The sequence below is a fragment of the Eschrichtius robustus genome, chromosome 8 (assembly GCF_028021215.1).
Source record: "Eschrichtius robustus isolate mEscRob2 chromosome 8, mEscRob2.pri, whole genome shotgun sequence".
In the NCBI taxonomy this organism is placed as follows: Eukaryota; Metazoa; Chordata; class Mammalia; order Artiodactyla; family Eschrichtiidae; genus Eschrichtius; species Eschrichtius robustus.
The window spans coordinates 53,603,454-53,620,248 of NC_090831.1; the positions used below are offsets into that span (position 1 = coordinate 53,603,454).

General features: G+C 39.0%; 1 protein-coding gene across 2 annotated transcripts in view; it reads right to left on the reverse strand.

The window, feature by feature from the left end:
• The window catches only part of CCDC126 (coiled-coil domain containing 126), a 39,396-nt gene that overhangs the window by 11,573 nt on the left and 11,028 nt on the right, over positions 1-16,795 (reverse strand). For both annotated transcript variants that reach the window (XM_068549947.1, XM_068549948.1), the window contains exon 2: positions 13,342-13,730. In XM_068549947.1, coding sequence (XP_068406048.1) covers positions 13,342-13,579 — 238 coding nt within the window. In that variant the 5' untranslated portion in view covers positions 13,580-13,730. The remainder of the gene's footprint in view (positions 1-13,341; positions 13,731-16,795) is intronic.

The following is a 16,795-nucleotide window of genomic DNA, read 5'->3' on the forward strand; positions in this document are numbered from 1 at the left end:
TTTACTTGAGATTTTTCTTGTTTCTTGAGGTAGGCTTGTATAGCTATAAACTTCCCTCTTAGAACTGCTTTTGCTGCATCCTAGAGGTTTTGGATCGTCCTGTTTTCATTGTCATTTGTCTCTAGGTATTTTTTGATTTCCTCTTTGATTTCTTCAGTGATCTCTTGGTTATTTAGTTACGTATTGTTTAGCCTCCATGTGTTTGTGTTTTTTACGTTTTTTCCCTTGTAATTCATTTCTAATCTCATAGCATTGTGGTCAGAAAAGATGCTTGATATGATTTCAGTTTTCTTAAATTAACTGAGGCTTGATTTGTGACCCAAGATGTGATCTATCCTGGAAAATGTTCTGTGCGTACTGGAGAAGAAAGTGTAATCTACTGTTTTTGGATGGAATGTCCTATAAATATCAAATCTATCTGGTCTATTGTGTCATTTAAAGCTTCTGTTTCCTTATTTATTTTCATTTTGGATGATCTGTCCATTGGTGTGAGATGTTAAAGTCCCCCACTATTATTGTGTTACTGTCGATTTCATCTTTTATAGCTGTTAGCAGTTGCCTTATGTATTGAGGTGCTCCTATGTTGGGTGCATATATAATTGTTATATCTTCTTCTTGGATTGATCCCTTGATCATTATGTAGCGTCCTTCCTTGTCTCTTGTAACATTCTTTATTTTAAAATCTATTTTATCTGATACGAGTATTGCTGCACCAGCTTTCCTTTGATTTCCATTTGCATAGAATATCTTTTTCCATCCCCTCACTTTCAGTCTGTATGTGTCCCTAGGTCTGAAGTGGGTTTCTTGTAGACAGCATATAGATGGGTCTTGGTTTTGTACCCATTCAGCAAGCCTGTGTCTTTTGGGTGGAGCATTTAATCCATTCACATTTAAGGTAATTATCGACATGTATGTTCCTATGAACATTTTCTTAATTGCTTTGGGTTTGTTTTTGTAGGTCCTTTTCTTCTCTTGTGTTTCCCACTTACAGAAGTTCCTTTAGCATTTGTTGTAGAGCTGGTGTGGTGGTGCTGAATTCTCTTAGCTTTTGCTTGTCTATAAAGCTTTTGATTTCTCTGTTGAATCTGAATGAGATCCTTGCCGGGTAGAGTAATCTTGGTTGTAGGTTGTTCCCTTTCATCACTTTAAGTATACCATGTACTCCCTTCTGGCTTGTAGAGTTTCTGTTGAGAACTCAGCTGTTAACCTTACGGGAGTTCCCTTGTATGTTATTTTCCATTTTTCCCTTGCTGCTTTCAATAATTTTTCTTTGTCTTTAATTTTTGCCCATTTGATTACTATGTGTCTCGGCACGTTTCTCCTTGGGTTTATCCTGTATGGGACTCTCTGCGCTTCCTGGACTTGGGTGGCTATCTCCTTTCCCATGTTAGGGAAGTTTTCAACTATAATCTCTTCAAATATTTTCTCTGGTCCTTTCTCTGTCTCTTCTCCTTCTGGGACCCCTATAATGCAAAATGTTGTTGTGTTTAATGTTGTCCCAGAGGTCTCTTAGGCTGTCTTCATTTCTTTTCATTCTTTTTTCTTTATTCTGTTCCGCAGCAGTGAATTCCATCATTCTGTCTTCCAGGTCATTTATCTGTTCTTTTGCCTCAGTTATTCTGCTAGTGATTCCTTCTAGTGTAGTTTTCATTTCAGTTATTGTATTGTTCATCTCTGTTTGTTCTTTAATTCTTCTAAGTCTTTGTTAAACATTTCTTGCATCTTCTCGATCTTTGCCTCCATTCTTTTTCCGAGGTCCTGGATCATCTTCCCCATCATTATTCTGAATTCTTTTTCTGGAAGGTTACCTATCTCCACTTCATTTAGTTGTTTTTCTGGGGTTTTATCTTGTTCCTTCATCTAGTACATAGCTCTCTGCCTTTTCATTTCGTCCATCTTTCTGTGAATGTGGTTTTTGTTCCACAGGCTGCAGGATTGTAGTTCCTCTTGCTTCTGCTGTCTGCCCTCTGGTGGATGAGGCTATCTAAGAGGCTTGTGCAAGTTTCCTGATGGGAGGGACTGGTGGTGGGTAGAGCTGACTGTTGCTCTGGTGGGCAGAGCTCAGTAAAACTTTAATCTGCTTGACTGCTGATGCACGGGGCTGCGTTCCCTCCCTGTTGGCTGTTTGGCTTGAGGCAACTCAACACTGGAGTCTACCTGGGCTCTTTGGTGGGGCTAACGGCCAACTCTGGGAGGGCTCACGCCAAGGAGTACTTCCCGGAACTTCTGCTGCCAGTGTCCTTGTCCCCACGGTGAGCCACAGCCCCCCCCCCCACCGCCTCTGCAGGAGACCCTCCAACACCAGCAGGTAGGTCTGGTTCAGTCTCCCCTGGGGTCGCTGCTCCTTCCCCGGGTCCCAATGCGCACACTACTTTGTGTGTGCCCTCCAAGAGTGGAGTCTCTGTTTCCCTCAGTCCTGTAGAAGTCCTGCAATCAAATCCCACTAGCCTTCAAACTCTGATTCTCTAGGAATTCCTCCTCCCGTTGCCGGACCCCCCAGTTGGGAAGCCTGATGTGGGGCTCAGAACATTCACTCCAGTGGGTGGACTTCTGTGGTATAAGTGTTCTCCAGTTTGTGAGTCACTCACCCAGCAGTTATGGGATTTGATTTTACTGTGATTGCACCACTCCTACCATCTCATTGTGGCTTCTCCTTTGTCTTTGGATGTTGGGTATCTTTTTTGGTGAGTTCCAGTGTCTTCCTGTCGATGACTGTCCAGCAGCTAGTTGTGATTCTGGTGTTCTCGCAAGAGGGAGTGAGAGCACGTCCTTTTACTCTGCCATCTTGGTTCAGGGCTCATCTTAATTCTTTTTATGTGTTGTTGAATTCCGTTTGCTAAGTTTTTCCTAAGGATCTACACATCTATATTCATGAGGGGTATTGGTCTGTAGTTTTTAATTACCTATACTGTCTTTGGTTTTGGTGTAAAGATAATACTAGCTTCATAACTGAACTGGGAAGTGTTCCCCCCCCCCTTCTATTTTCTGAAAATGACTGTGTAGTATTTATACTAATTCCTATTAAAAATTTTTTTAATGAAATTTTTAAAAAAAATTTTTTTTTAATTTATTTTTGGCTGCGTTGGGTCTTCGTTGCTGTGTGCGGGCTTTCTCTAGTTGTGGCGAGTGGGGGTTACTCTTCGTTGCAGTGCACAGGCTTCTCATTGCAGTGGCTTCTCTTGTTGCAGAGCACGGGCTCTAGGCATGCGAGCTTCAGTAGTTGCAGCACATGGGCCCTAGAGTGCGCGGGCTTCAGTAGTTGTGGCGCATGGTCTCAGTAGTTGTGGCCCACGGGCCCTAGAGCACAGGCTCAACAGCTGTGGCACACGGGCTTAGTTGCTCTGTGGCATGTGGGATCTTCCCAGACCAGTGATCAAACACGTGTCCCCTGCATTGGCAGGTGGATTCTTAACCACTGTGCCACCAGGGAAGTCCCCTATTAAAATTTCTGATAGAATTCTCCAGTGAAACCATCTGGGCCTGAAGATTTCTTTTTTGTAAGTTCTTGAACTATAAAGTCAATTTCCCTAACAGTTACAGACATATCTCGCTTTATTCCACTTTGCAAATATTGCATTTTTTACAAATTGACAGTTTGTGGCAACCCTGTGCCAAGTGAATCTATCGGTGTCATTTTTCCAACAGCATCTGCTCTCTTCATGTCTCTGTGTCACATTTTGGTAATTCTTGCAATACGTCAAACTTTTTCATTAACTGTATTTGTTATGGTGATCTGCGATCAGATGTGCAGACGTGGTAGCAACAGCAAGAGAACTAGAATTAGAAGTGGAGGGCTTCCCTGGTGGCGCAGTGGTTGAGAATCTGCCTGCCAATGCAGGGGACACGGGTTCGAGCCCTGGTCTAGGAAGATCCCACATGCCGCGGAGCAACTAGGCCCGTGAGCCACAACTACTGAGCCTGTGCGTCTGGAGCCTGTGCTCCACAACAAGAGAGGCCGCGATAGTGAGAGGCCTGCGCACCGCGATGAAGAGTGGCCCCCGCTTGCCACAACTAGAGAAAAGCCCTCGCACAGAAATGAAGACCCAACACAGCCAAAAATAAATTAATTAATTAAAAAAAAAAAAAAAGAAGTGGAGACAGAAGATGTAACTGAAATCATGCAATCTCATGATAAAAAAAAAAACTTTAATGAATGAGGAGTTGCTTCTTATGGATGAGCAAAGAAAGCGGTTTCCTGACATGGAGTCTACTCTGGGTGAAGACGCTGTGAAGATTGTTGAAATGACAAAAAAAGCATTTAGAATATTACATAATCTTAGTTGATGAAGCAGCAGCAGGCTTTGAGGACTTACTCTAATACTGAAAGAAGTTCTGTGGTGGCTAAAACACTATCAAAGAGCATTGCATCAAACAGCATTGCATGCTACAGAGAAATCATTTGTCAAAGAGTCAAGTGATGCGGCAAACTTCATTGCTGTCTTATCTTAAGAAACTGCCACAGCCTCCCCACCCTTCAGCAGCCACGGACATCAAGGCAAGACCCTCCACCAGTTAAAAAAAAAAAAATCCTGACTTGCTGAAGGCTCAGATGGTTAGCATTTTTTAGCAATAAAGTACTTTTTAATTAAGGTGGGTACATTTGGTTTTTGGTTTTTTAGACATAATGCTATTGCACATTTAATAAACTATAGTGTAAACATAACTTTTACATGCCCTGGGAAACCAAAAACTTCGAGTGACTTGCTTTATCGCGGTAGTCTGGAACCGAGTATCTCTGAGGTATGCCTGTACACGGCTATTCAAATCATCTGTTCCATACTGGGTGAGTATGCTGGTTTGTGGTTTTTGAGAAACTGACCCCTTTCATGTAAGTTATAGTGTTTACGTGTAGGGCTGTTCATAATAGTCTCTTATTATGCTTTTGATGTCTGCAGGGTCTGCAGTGACATTCACTTTTTCATTCCTGATATTGGCAACTTATCTTTTTTTGTTCAGTGTTGCTGGAAGTTTGTCAGTTTTTTTCCCCACCTTTCAAAAGAAAAGCTGTTACACTGATTTTCTCTGTTTTTCTTTCCATTTCATTTATTTCTGTTCTTATCTTGATCATTTCCTTCCTTCTGCTTTGATCTGTTTTGCTCAAGAACCTAGGTTCTTGAGGTGGGTGGGAGCTTAGATTATGGATTTAAGACTTTTCCTCTTTTCTAAAGTATGCACTCTTTTCTAAGGTATGTACTTTTCTTTTTTTTTTTTTTAAATTAATTAATTTATTTATTTATTTATTTATTTTTGGCTGTGTTGGGTCTTCGTTTCTGTGTGAGGGCTTTCTCTAGTTGCGGCGAGCAGGGGTCAATCTTCATCGCAGTGCGCGGGCCTCTCACTATCGTGGCCTCTCTTGTTGCAGAGCACAAGCTCCAGACGCGCAGGCTCAGTAGTTGTGGCTCACGGGCCTAGTTGCTCCGCGGCATGTGGGATCTTCCCAGACCAGGGCTCGAACCCGTGTCCCCTGCATTAGCAGGCAGATTCTCAACCGCTGTGCCACCAGGGAAGCCCTAAGGTATGTACTTTTCTAAAGTAAACTTCCCTCTCAGCATGCTTTAGCTGTGTCCCACAATTTTTATGTTGTATTTTCATTTAGATCAGTGCATTTTTAAAAATTTCCCTTGAGACTTCCTCTTTAACTTACAGATTATTTAGAAGTGTGTTATTTAATTTCTAATTATTTGGAGATTTTCCTATTATCACTCTGTTATTAATTTCTAGTTTGAGTTCACTGCAGTCACAGAATACACTCTTTATGATTTCAATTCTTCTAAATTTGTTGAGATTTGTTTTATGGCCCAGGATATCTATTTTGGTGAATATTCCATGGACTGTTAAAAAACATGTATATCCTCCTGTTGCTGATGGAGTTTCTGTGTATGTAAATAAGATTCCACTGATTAGATTGCGTTCTTCAGATCTTCTATATCTTTGTAGATTTTCTGTCTAGTTCTATCAGTTCCTGAGTGAGGAGTGTTTAAATTCTCAACTATAATTGCGGATTTATCTATTTTTACTTTCAGTTCTATCATTTTTGTAGATACATTTAGGATTGTTATTTCTTCTGGGTGGGCTGACCTTTTTATGATTATATAATTTACTTCTCTGACTCTGGTAGTTTTCTTTGCTCTGAAGTCTATTTTATCTGTTATTAATGCAGCCACTCCTGCTTTCCTTTGATTAATGTTTGCATGATATATCTTTACCCATCCTTTTACTTTCAGCCAGCCAATATCATTAAATTTGAAGTGAGTTTCTTGTAGACAGCACATACTTGGGTCATGTTTCTTAATTCTGTCTGCCAATGTCCTCTAGTGTATTTAGAACATTTATAATTAATGTAATTTTGATATATTAGGACTTAAGTCTGACATTTCATCTTTTGTTTTGTTGGTTCTGTTTTTCACTTCCTTGTTTTCTTTTTCCTGCCTTCCTATGGGTTACTTGAATATTTTTTAGAATTCTTTTTTTATTTTTCTGTAGGGTTTTAAAATGTCTCTCTCTGTATAGTTTTAGTTGTTGTTCTAGATATTACATCATATACATAATGTGCCATAGTCATTTTACCAATTTGAGTGAGCTTTACCTCTCTTTACCATCTGTGATGGTTCATTTTGGGTCAGCTTGGCTAGGCTATGGTACCTAGACAAATCTACCAGTCTAGATGTTGCTGTGAAGGTAGTTTTTAGATGTGATTAGCATTTAAACCAGTAGACTTTCAGTAAAGCAGATTATTTACCATAATGTGGGTGGACTTCATCTAATAAGCTGAAGACCTTAAAAAAAAAAGACTCAGGTTCCTGGAACAGGAAGGAATTTTGTCCCCAGGCTGACTGCCTTCAGACTCAGGACCGCAACACCGGCTCTTGCCAGAATTTTCAGCCTGCCCTGCAGATCTTGCCCCCAGGCTGACTGCCTTCAGACTCAGGACCGCAACACCAGCTCTTGTCAGAATTTTCAGCCTGCCCTGCAGATCTTGGACTTCCCAGGCCCACAACAGCATGAGCCAGTTTCTTAAAGTCCATCTCTCCCTCTCCCTGCTCAGTTTCTATCAAAAACCCTAATACACCATCCTTTTACCCTACTTCATTTATAAGATACTGCCTTAAATATTTCTTCTACATACACTTAGAATCACATTAGGCAATGTTATAATTTTTGCTTCAACCATCATAGTTTAGAAAACTCAAGAAGAAAAGGAACCTACTGACCTACCCTTATTTTTATTTACTGTGTTCTTTCCTTCCTGATTGTTCCAAGGTTCCTCCTTTTTATCATTTCTTTTCTGTTGAGAGAACTTCCTTTAGCCTTCTCTTAGAGTAGGTCTGCTGGTAACAATTTTTTTCCTTCATCTAAGAAATATCTTTGATTTCCCTTAATTCCTAAAGGATATTTTTACTGGGTATAGAATTCTGGAATGATAGTTCTTTCCTTTAAGCACTTAAAACAAAATATGCCACCTATTTCTGGCCTTGATGGTTTCTGATGAGAAATCCACTGTCATTTGAATTGTTTTGTCACTATAAGTAAAGTGTCATTTTTCTCTAGGTGCTTTTTTTAAAAAATAAGTTTATTTATTTTTATTTTTGGCTGCATTGGGTCTTTGTTGCCGTGCACAGGCTTCTCATTGCGGTGGCTTCTCTTGCTGCAGAGCACGGGCCCTAGGCACGAGGGCTTCAGTAGTTGTGGCTTGCGGGCTCTAGAGCACAGGCTCAGTAGTTGTGGTGCACGGGCTTAGTTGCTCCGCGGCATGTGGGATCTTCCCAGACCAGGGCTTGAACCCGTGTCCCCTGCACTGGCAGGCAGATTCCTAACCACTGGGCAACCAGGGAAATCCCTCTAGGTGCTTTAAAAACATTTTCTTTTCTAGATGCCCTTTTAAGTTTTCAGAAGCTTAATTACAATGTATATTGGCATGGGCTTTTCTGAACTTATCCTACTTGGGGTTCACTCAGCTTCCTGAATCTGAGGTCTATGTCTCTTGCAAAATTTGGGAAGTTGGTAGTCATTATCTTTTTGAGTACTTTTCCAGCTCTGCCCTCATTCTCTTCTCCTTCCAAAACTCTGACAACACAAATGGTATAATCCCACAGGTCCCTAAAGCGCTGGGATTGGTTTTTTTTTAGTCTATTTTTTAAGTCTATTTTCCCTCTGTTGTTCAGATTGTGTAATTACATTATTCTACAATCCAGTTCACTGATTCTTTCCTCTGTCCTCTCCTTCCTGCTTTTGAGTCAATCTGCTGACTCACACATTTTATTTCAATCATTGTATTTTTCAGTTCAAAATTTTCCATTTGGTTTTCCTTTATATGCTCTATTTATCTGCTGAGACTTTCTATTTCTTTGTTGATGCTTTCTGTTCTTTCACTTGCTTTGTGTTCATTAATTCCTCATTGAAGCACTTTTAATGCTGACTACTTAAAAACTTTTTTCAGATAACATCTGTCATTGGTTGTCTTTTTTCATTCAGTTTGAGATTTTCCTGGTTCTTGGTATGACAAGTGATTTATACTTAAAACCTGGACATTTACATATTTTGTTATGAAAGTCCAGATCTTATTTAAACTTCCTATTTTAGATAGTTTTCTCTGATATCACTGTGGCAGGGCAGAGGGCTGTCACCTTGTTACTGCCAGGTGGAGGCAAAAGTCCAGGTTCCCACTTAGCCTCCACTGTTACCTGAGCTCCTCATCACTGCTGGATGGAAGTGGGAGTTCCAGGTGCCCTCGTACTCTTCACTGACATTGTGATGGGGATTGCTCTTTACCACTGGGCCATGGTAAAAGTCCTGACTCTCCACTAGGATTCCTCTGACATCACCCCCAGAGGGAGGGAGATGAGCACCTCATTACTGCCATGCGAGGGTGGAAGTCCTGGCTCCTCATGTGGTCTCCACTGGTACCATGTGGTGTGGGGGGAGTTTGGATGCCTCATTATAGCCTCACAAGGGGGAAGTCTATGCTCCTCACTTAGCCTTTGATCATGTGGTTGGCGGTGCAGTCACCAACTTTTTTCTGAGGTGTCTGGCTGGAGGAGAATGGTTTCCTGTCTAAAAGTTTTCTGTCTTGCTAGGCTGCCCCTTCTTTGGCTACAGAGAACAGCCTTCTGTTGGGGTATTTGTTTTATTTTGTTTTGTTTTTATCTGTGCCTGGTAGCATTTCTTAATTTTCAGAAAGCATTTAAATATTAATACTGAACTGCTCTCCAATTCTCTGAAAATATTTTTGGAGTCCACTTTTTTTTAAAGTGTTCAGCAACCACAGTAGATAGTAAAACTAAAACTCTTAAAAGAAAGCAGGGTCCGACTTCGGATGGGAAAGCCTGAGGTGTTAAAAGACTGGTGTTGCTGTACATTCAGGTGTAGGAAACCATGTGTCAACTGCAACGCGTTCTACAACAGTCACTGGGCATCAGAACAAGAACCCCCAATTCATTGTTCTAGACAAACCCCAGAATCCAAAAGAGATGTTACATGGGAAGAAACAAAAATCTTCTTTTCTTAGGGAAAACTAAGAATGCTGAGAATAAGACATAAGACAGTTAGAAATGTTATCTTAAAGAGAAAGCACAAGTTACTGCTCAAGATTTACAGACAGTAATCTTTAGAGTTGAATTGATTTGTTCATGGCCTTTGCAATAGTAACAATTCATTGTAGACTAGCATTTAAAAAAAATATTAGCTTATGTTTATTTTACCAACTAGGAAAATCACGTTAAATAGCTCAAGGGAAGACCATTCAATAAATATTTTTGATGGAATAGCCTTTTTGTATAGTAGCAATGAAAGAAATGGTTTTTATAGATGGCTGAAAGTGCAAGTTCTCCAGAACTCATGAAATTCCCATCTTATTGTCATTCCAAATTAATGGAGGAAAGGATAGAATTTAAGTAATGAAACTGAAATAACTGGCTACCTAGTTTGGAAAAAAGACCCTGCATCTCTTACTGCTTCCATCAGAAATCTCAACTATATTACAGACAAAAACGTTAAAAAAAAAAAAAAAAAGGTAATATATTAGAATGATTAGAATGTAAGTTTTGGAAGAAACATTTTAAGCATATAACTAAACCATAAAAAATGATGGACATGTTTTACCACAAGATTTTTAAAAACAATATACCAAGTTGTTAGACAACTGAAAAATCAGAGGAAAAACATTTGCTACGTACACTGACAGCATGAATATCTTTATAAAAAATCAATTAAGAAACTTCCCAGCAGAAAAACTGACAAAGGATACAAACAATTCATTCTCACATACAAGAAATACAAATAGCCAACAAACAAGAAAGTCTTTCAACCTCTCCTGTAAACAAAGAAATGCAAAAGCAAACAATTAGAAGCCACTTAAAATTAAATAGAATTGGTGTAGTGGGGAGCAACTGGCACTTTCGGAATTCCCTGGTGGTGCAGTGGTTAAGAATCCGCCTGCCAATGCAGGGGACACTGGTTTGAGCCCTGGTCCAGGAAGATCCCACATGCTGCAGAGCAACTAAGCCCATGCGCCACAACTACTGAGCATGCGCTCTAGAACCCGCGAGCCACAACTACTGAAGCCCGCGCGCCTAGAGCCTGAGCTCCCCAACAAGAGAAGCCACTGCAATGAGAAGCCTGCGCACCGCAACAAAGAGTAGCCCCCGTTCGCCACAACTAGAGAAAGCCCAAGCACAGCAATGAAGACCCAATGCAGCCAAAAATAAATAAATAAATAAATCTATTAAACAAAAAAAGAAAGAAAGAAACCGGCACTTTCACTCTGGTGGGAGAATGGTAGTAGGCCGGTAGGGCCACCCTGGAGGGCAATCTGACAAGTGTCTATTAAATTTAACAAGTGTCTATTAAATTTAAGGTGCATACTTTCAGCCAAAAAATTCCACCTTGAGAAAATCTATCCTTCTGAAACATTCACACAAACATAAAATGCCCACACATTTATCACTCACACATATATTTCATATACACAGACACACATATATCACAGCACTAAATCCAGCACACAAGGTTAGCAATAAATTATCCATTACTACAGAATAAGCAGAAAAAAAGGAATATTTATAAAATGGAACAATGTTGTCATTAAAAAGATGAAACAGACCTATCTGTAATAACATGGAAAGATATCTACAACAATTAAGTGAAAACAAATAAGCTGCAAACTAGTATATATAGTACAATCCCATTTTCAAAATAAAACAATGTGCTTGACGAACAATGTGTCTGCAAACTACGGTTGGCTGGCTGCCTGTCTCTGTAAAAAAGTTTTACTGGAACATAGCCATGTTCATTTATTGAAAAGGAGACCACATGACCCACAAAGCTGAAAATATTTACTATTTAGCCCTATAAGAAAAAGTGTGCTATCCCCGATATATGCCAAATTAACTGACATTCTCTCTCTGCTCTACTTTTACTTATCTATGTTGTACATTTCTATAATATTTGAATGCTTATAATTTTTTTATAATCAGAAATAAGCAAAAAACATTTCAGAGAATTGGTTAAATACCATGTGGCCATTAAATGATGCAGGCATATATTCACTGATATTGAAATATCTCCACCATATATTAAATTTTAAAATACAGTTTATAGGATACCATGTGTATATGAGTCTCATTTTGCTTTTAAAACTGAGTTGTTATGCACAGTTGGGCAGCATAGAACAGCTACCTTTTAAAATATCACAGTTATTTTGCTCAAGCGAAAAGAACTTTTTTCCAAGTATTTCTCCTGTTCCAAAAGAATTGCTTCTTCATTGTTTCTATCAGTGTCCTTGGACTAAGCAGAATGCAAAACAACACAACATCTACATGTCTATCTGCCACAAGTACCTCCATCTCCGTTTATACCAATTCCTTCATCTCTAGTCATCGATATTTGACCCTTAAGAGCCAATGCAGACTAACCCTCATCACTTCAAAGACACCATCATAAGTGGCAGAAGAAAAAACAGAAAGTGTCTTGGGCATTCCCAGATAAAGATGGTAAACTCAACCAAGGCACTTAACCTCTGCTGACTCTGGCTACCCTACCAAAATAGTAAAGGTGTTTTTTTCTCTTTTTTTTTAAAAGCATAAATCCGTGGGGCCAAAACAAAGATAGCAAGAGAGGAGACAACAGCAACAGAACTCCAGAAGCTGGAAAGCATATGGATGAGTGTTAACTGATTTAGCAGACCTGAAAAACTTGGATATTAAAAGAGAAACCAAAAAGAAATTGAAAAAAATAAGAAAAATCAAAGAGCAATTCATTTTTCTCCACAGAAGCCCATCCCTAAAAGGTCCAGAAATAGCTGCACCAGGTACCAATGAAAACAGGGTGAAAAGGGGACCAAAAACAGAAGGACTGGGTGAAAATTTATCTATAAAGCAATTTGATTTCTAAACTTTCTTTACCACTCCAAACTAGACAACAGTCCCTCCACCATTGCAGAAAATCTGAGATGTATTTTTGGAAGCCAGTAAAAACATTTAAGGGCCTGGGCACCAAACTGAAAACTGGGGAAGTAAGTGAAAGTTCACATAGTGAGTGCTGAGGTTACCCCTCCTCCCCCACCCTTTTCCTCCCATTCAGATCCCACAACACTTGGAGGCATGTACATCCTGCAAGAGACTGGAAGTCCTTCTCTAGAGAACCTGACCAGCCCAAGAGAAAAGACCTAAATATACTAATATATACCAAATATACCTAAATATACTAATATATACCAGTATAGACACTGGTACTATGTAATAAAGAATTTGGCTGGCCTTTGTCCCAGGTTCCTGGGAGGTAGCCTCTAAATGTCTGGAAGTTCCAGACTGATAGTCTTTGTTATTCATGGTGGGCCCCTAGATAGTTTGTGCTGAGATAACTCAGAATGGGGGTTCGCCATGTCAGAAAGACCAACCCTGCGATTAGAGGGTTAGGGCTTTTCAGTTGGGGGAGGCAGGGGAGACGGGGAAATTGAGTTCAACCAAGTGGCTAATGATTCAATCATACCTACACAATGAAACATCAATAAAAATACTGATTATGTAGAAAAAAGTCATTATTTTAGAGATACATATGGAAATATCTAGCAGTGAAATGTCACAATTTTTAATTTAAATATTCTCCAAAAATTGGAGAAAACAAATATTGCAAGATGTTAAAATTGTTAAAATCTAAGTGATGGATATATGGGTATTTATCATGTTTCTATTTTCAGTACATTTGAAATTTTTCATAATAAAAAGTCAAGATAAAATTACTTTGGGAACACCTGTGCATGAAGTCGTGAGTTGGATTTCCATGACTATCTTTAAATGGGGACAGGATGAAGAGGAGAAAACTAGGAATATTCTACCGTTATCTTACCATATCCTGCCATAGAAGCGCCATTCTCGACATCCACTGTGTTCTTATTTTCCTCTGCTAGAGCTTTAACGTATCTTTTGCTTAAATCTAGTATTTGTTCACGTAACTTGACACTGCTTTGATGTCTTGGTTGTTGAAAAGTATAGTGCAGTAACATCAATCCCCAAATGAGTCCAAATACAAGCAACAGTAAACTCAATTTCTGGGACATATTTTTTCTTGAGATTGTAAAAATCATTTCTGATGAAGCAAACAGACTCAACTGAAAAATGGTAACTAGAGGCAAGCCACCAAACAATCAAGACTTTTGAAAGAAGAAAGAAAAAAATCTCCTCCTCTAATGTATATTCTTCATCTTCAGCAAGGTTGCCTCCAACTCTCAATTAACTCTGTAAAATTGAGAAGAAAAAAGGTGATTAGTCTTAACCTACATCAGTAACAGAATAGACAATGATAGATAAGAAGAGATTCTATAAACAGTTTTTATTTGGAACTGTATCATCTTCTTTGATAACTTTCTCTACCACTAAATAAGATTCCGGGTCTTTTATCAGCTCCATTTACACAGCTCTTCAACAATTTAAACTAGAAATAAATGTCAGTTCATTAAAACTACCTGAAAGAAATGCCACCATGGTCACAAAATTCTTTGAATGACTTCTCATCATTTGTAACTAAAACTATGGATATATAAGATTTATAGGAGATCTCAGTCTATTCAAATACAGGTTAACAACCTAAATGTGTAAAAGCAATTCCTCCTCCTCCTCCTTTAAAAAAAAAAAGAGGTTGATGCCAAAATGAAAGTAAGAAATAAGGAAAGGTGAAACAGATGGAAGATGAAAAAGGCTGTCTGACTAAAAAAAATAAAAAAATAAACCCACAATATAAGAACGCCAGTATTTGAAAATGTCACTAGAAAATACTACTAATGGCAATGAGATAATCTTAAAAAGCATCCAATCTAAGATGAAAAATAAGTTGTAATTTCTAAGTTCACACTTTTAAGTTTATACCAGACATGACATGTGCTAAAACAGGTAGAAAATTTTTTTTACCTTTCCAAATTTACAATTCTAAATTTTAAATAATGCAGGTATTTTTATAATTTATAAAATTTTATAATTTAAGGAAAAATTGAAAGGTTATACTTCAGTTTTTTAAAAAAGAGAAAGGTAATGACAATCATGGAATCTTCAAACACCTGGACAGTAAGAATGTGCATGGGGGCTTCCCTGGTGGTGCAGTGGCTGGGAGTCAGCCTGCCAATGCAGGGCACACGGGTTCGAGCCCTGGTCTGGGAAGATCCCACATGCCGCGGAGCAACTGGGCCCGTGAGCCACAACTACTGAGCCTGCGCGTCTGGAGCCTGTGCTCCACAACAAGAGAGGCCACGATAGTGAGGGGCCCGCGCACCGCGATGAAGAGTAGCCCCCGCTCTCCGCAACTAGAGAAAGCCCTCGCGCAGAAACGAAGACCCAACACAGCCAAAAATAGAAATAAATAAATAAAATTTAAAAAAAGAATGTGCATGAATCACCAAAGTGTCCAGTGAAGAAAACTCTTCAATTACGTCTAATGGAGTCAAATTCTTTAGGAAGAAATATACCTGGAGTCAAAAAGTGCATTTAACAGCTTAATGAAAATAATCTTAAGAACTTTTTAACTTCCTAGAGTAGTATGGTCAAATAAAACATACTAATTCTAACCCACTTAATAGGGTATAATCAGTGAACTAAAAAAATCTAGTTTGAGGATAATAAGACTAGAAATGAATACAGTATCAATAAAGGCAAAGCACTCAATCATTTTCAACACATATTTATGAGCCAGCATATATGCTAGGCAGTAGGAAAACCATGTTTTACCCTAGAAATTTGCTTTCCGGCATAGGTGCTTTCAAACCTTTTTAAAAATAAAATAAGAAAGTATTTACTCAATAATCTTATGCAAAATATCAAAACACAAAATACATACAATCAAAGTTTCTCTAGCAGATGCATGTGTGTTGAGGTATGTGTAAGTGCGGGACCTCCTGCCCTGCCAATTCTTGTTCAGAAAATGACCACTCTTACTCTCCCCCACCCTGCTACCTAGTCCCTGACACGCGTCTAATAAATCCTGGAGCTCCAAGGTCTGAAGAACACCAATCTACTCTTGTTGAAGTGTACTCATCCTGCCAAACCTCACTACAAGCATGACTACACCACTAACTGGGTATATTAATTACTATGGTAAACTAATAACAGCATTAAAAATTAGGAATTAACTCATTTTCTAATTTTCTTCCACTTCTGCTTTTTTCTTTAGTTACCATGCACACAATAAATCCCCTCAGATCTCACTGAAACAAAACCATTAATATCAATACTGGATTTTACTAAACTTTGCTTAGCAAAGTAAGGTAAACGTTAGCTAATATTTTTTTCTACAAAGATTTTTACATTTGAGTTCAGAAAGTAGAAATTCTGGATTCTCAAGCAAAATTTTAAAACATTCTTTGATACATGTATGTTAAATGTACTCTTTTATAAATCTTTACAGGCTCCTATGTCTTTTCAAGTTTGACGTATATTCCTTAATGAGGAACCAGGATACTGCTTTAATCGCTGCAGTACAGTTTCTTGATTGTTTCTCCTTTGTCTCTGCATACCCATACTTCCCTGATTAGCAACTGTTTGAATCTGCCCTTCGAAATTCGAGGAAGTCTAAGAGGCTGAAGTCTTTACCCCACAAGTAAGAAAAGGCGGACATGGAAGGGCTTTTGTAGCCAGGTGGGCCCCACAGGGTCCTGCTCAGTTTCAAAATCAGGGACTCAAAGAGGAACTTGTACACCCGTGTTCACTGCAGCACTGCAAGGTGGAAACAACAGATGAACAGATAAACAAAATGTGGTATATATATATATATATACAATGAAATACTATTCAGCTTTAAAAGATAATAAAATTCTGATACAAGCTACAACATGGATGAAACTTAAAGACATTATATTGATACTAAGTTAAAGAAGCTAGACACAAAAAGACAAATATTATATGATGCCACTTACATAGGTACCCAGAAGAGTTAGATACAGAGATAGAAAGTAGAAAGGTAGATACCAGTGGCTAGGGGGATGAGAGAATGGAGAGTTATGGTTTAAAGTTTACAGTACAGGGACTTCCCTGGCAGTCCAGTGGTTATGACTCCACACTTCCACTGCAAGGGGCCAGGCTGGATCCCTGGTCAGGGAACTAAGATCCCACATGACGCGTGGCACAGCACAGAAAAAAAAAAACAAGAAAACAAAAATAAAGTTTAGAGTACAGAGTTTTACTTTGGGATGAAGAAAAAGTTCTGGAGATGTACAGCAGTGATGGTGAGGTAGGAGGTAGATGGGCTCCTGGGCTGGGCAGCTGGAGTTTGTCAAGCGGAGTAAATCGTAGTTTGTTTTCCCTGACACTTCAAGGTA